Below are 2,937 nucleotides of genomic sequence, written 5' to 3'. Positions count from 1 at the left end.
TAGATGACCTAAAAAATAATGTTTAATATCTCAGAAACCAAAACTGCACAAACGAAAATTTTAACGGCACAAACCTGCACAAACGGAGCACTAACCATTCAGACTATTTGCTGGATTTTTTGACGTGGGTGGGGTGTCAGCTTCACGCAGGTGGAAGGCGTCCCGGCTGTTGCAGAGGGGTTTTCCCTGACTCCGCCCCTCGCTGCCAGGGCGTTCACGTGTTGCCACAGAATCCACGCTGTCCACGCGCACGCGCCCTGTCGTGTTTTCGTGTCAGGACCGCGCCTCCGCTCTGCCCCCCTCTCCACTTTTCCGCTGAGCCTCCCCAGGTGTCCGTCACCTGTTAGGACGCGGCGTTCCCTGCGAATGCGCAGACGGACAGTGCGCATGTCCGTCCAGCCCGGACCGCGCTGGCTGCAGGTGAGCATCCAGGCGTGTTTGTGTCATGCGTGTTTTTTTGTTGCTGGTGGAGCCGCAGGACGGTGATGTCATAGCGGAGTGGAGACCAACCATCAGCCGGTAGTAAGAGTTATGCAACATGGAGACAAAGCGGGTTCTGCTGCGGCGGTTCGGATGGTTCTGATCCAGGTTCTGATCGGTTCGGAACGGAGCCGCGTCCATCTGCAGCATCTCCATCAGATTATCCTCCTGTTGCTCCTCAGGTTGCTGCAACGTTAAACTCTGTGAGTTTATGGATGTGTTTTCCTGCTAACCGTCTGTGTGTGTGTGTGTGTGTGTGTGTGTGTGTGTGTGTGTGTGTGTGTGTGTGTTCCTGCAGATGCACCCAGAAGTCCCGGTGAGGTGAGGAGGATAAAGAGAAGATGCAGCAGTGAGTGGAGGCTAAAGATGCCGCGCACCAAGCAGAACAACCCCAGGAACCTGAAAGGTGAGCGCCTACTTCCTGCAGGTGGATTCCCACAGGTCCTTGATTYCCTGCAGATTTTCTCATCAGCTTCTCTGCTCAGATCCATTTCATTCCTTCGTGTTTTTCTGCGTTTGGCCTCCAGTAGTTGCTCAACAGAACGTCTGAATTATGTGTTTTAGTTGCCGTTGTGTTGGAAGTAAATCCCTTTTTAGGAAGTTTTCGGTGGAAAACTTTGGCTCTGAGCTTCTGGGATTCTCGGTTTCTTCCAGCTCTCCACTCCATTAATCCCACAAAATGTTCAGCGGTAACAACGTCACAGCTAATTGGTCGGTAATTGAAACCAGAAATTTCCCCCTCTGTCGTTTTTCACCTGTTAGCTGYTGACTGAATCCTGAAAAAATCCTTTTTTCCTGTTTTTGCTGTTCATTGAATGCACCAGAGCAGACTTTATGGCTTCTAAATGGAGCAGAAAGCAGCTTGTTGTTTAAGGAGGAACTAAACACCAAATAAACTTTTTATTGCAGATAAACAGCATAAACTGGCCCTTATTGCTGCCTTCTTTGGGTTTCTGTGCAAAWTGTCTTCAGTTTTGTGTGACTGTGTTTGATTTTTAATATTTTTGMCTGAATCTGTCTCAGTGCTGCCCTCTTYGGGTTGAACKGTGGTCCTGCAGGTGAATTTTCCTATTGGTCAACGKTACAGACATTAGTTCTGGTTTAAAATCAGACAGACGCCCCCTGGTGGCGAGTCAGGAGTTGGCATAGCGAGCGTTGCTCGATGGCGTTTCTCTGCTATGAACACGTTTGATTCATTTGCAACGTGGAAACGGGGCGGAGTCCCACTCCACTCCGACTGCAGGTGCTCAGGAAATTATCTTGGCAGATTTGCTGCTAGTCGCTTTTTTGGAAGAAAAAAGTTGCTTTTGTCTGAAAGGATGCTTAAAGTGATAGTTGTCAAATTGGCAACAGAGCTTTTTCTGTCTTGACCACATCCCAGCTTATCCTCACATGTGGCCACGCCCATTACTGCCTCGTGGCTCCGCCCACTTCGTCAGATTTGTCAGAACAAGTTTCTGCTTTACTGTCACTTTAAGTAGCTGCKTTGAGAAAAATAAGTTCACAACAGACTCGTTTGTTCTGCTTTAACCCAACTCCAGTCTGCTTGTCTAGTCAAAGTCCGGTTTGGTTGGTGAAATGTGAATGCTAATTGACCTCTGACCTCTGGTCCTCCAAACCTCGGTCTGGGTCCGGTTGAAGTGAACTCTGGTTCGGTTTGAATGTGAACGCCAAGCAGAATGGAGACCGCTCCAAAAGCAGGAAGTGGACTACAGCACAGGGCATTCTGGGTAAATACAACCAAAGCTAACATGTTAGCCTAGCGCTAGCAGCAGAAATGGCTCCTGGTCTTTAGCCTAAAGAGAAATCCTCCAACCTCTAAAATCCTCCATCTTGTTTCCATCTGGTGAAGAAGGAAGTTGCTCTCAGCGTCTTCAGAGGTTTTTGTGTCTTTTCCTTCAGTGGTTCATGGTGCAGCGCCCCCACAGGCCAGGAGGGGAACAGGCTGGTTTGACTCAGAGCAGAGAGAAAGAGAACCACAGCAGATGATGGAGTTCTGGTTCCAGTAGAACCGGGTTGAGTCCAGATGGTTGATCAGAGCTCTGAGACGTCCAGGTTTTCCCTGACAGTCTCTTCTTTGGGGCTCTGTGAGGTCATGGTGATAATCTCGGTGTTTATAAATAAATAGTGGACAATCTGCGTCGTCTCCAGCCTGTGTGTTTGTGAGGACGCAGCAGATTGGACTCGGATCGGCGCGTCCTGCGGTGTGAACGACGGCCGGCCCGACGGGTTTCCTGTCGAGCCGCCAGCAGACGGCGGCGCCACACAGATGGTGACTGTGAGGCGCCGCACGGCGGGTGTGATCGACAGAACGCAGCGCCGCACAAACACTGCAGCACAAACAGAACCCGGCCCAGACAGGGCCCGGTCCAAACAGAACCCCACTGGACAGAACCCGGCTCGAACAGAACCCGGCCCAAACAGAACCCTGCCCAAACAGAACCCGGCCCAGACAGG

The 2,937-nt window shown here is 50.6% G+C and overlaps 1 protein-coding gene across 1 annotated transcript in view; it reads left to right on the top strand.

Annotated features, from left to right (window-relative positions):
* The first annotated feature begins 174 nt into the window (after nt 1-174).
* The window catches only part of hivep1 (HIVEP zinc finger 1), a 42,991-nt gene continuing 40,228 nt past the window's right edge, over nt 175-2,937 (top strand). Inside the window, exons 1-2 of the mRNA XM_017307383.1 lie at nt 175-420; nt 779-886. Of these exons, the coding sequence (XP_017162872.1) occupies nt 847-886 (40 nt within the window). The 5' untranslated portion in view covers nt 175-420; nt 779-846. The remainder of the gene's footprint in view (nt 421-778; nt 887-2,937) is intronic.

The sequence above is a fragment of the Poecilia reticulata genome, linkage group LG11 (assembly GCF_000633615.1).
Source record: "Poecilia reticulata strain Guanapo linkage group LG11, Guppy_female_1.0+MT, whole genome shotgun sequence".
Classification (NCBI taxonomy): domain Eukaryota; kingdom Metazoa; phylum Chordata; class Actinopteri; order Cyprinodontiformes; family Poeciliidae; genus Poecilia; species Poecilia reticulata.
This window is presented reverse-complemented; position numbering and strand designations above follow the sequence as displayed.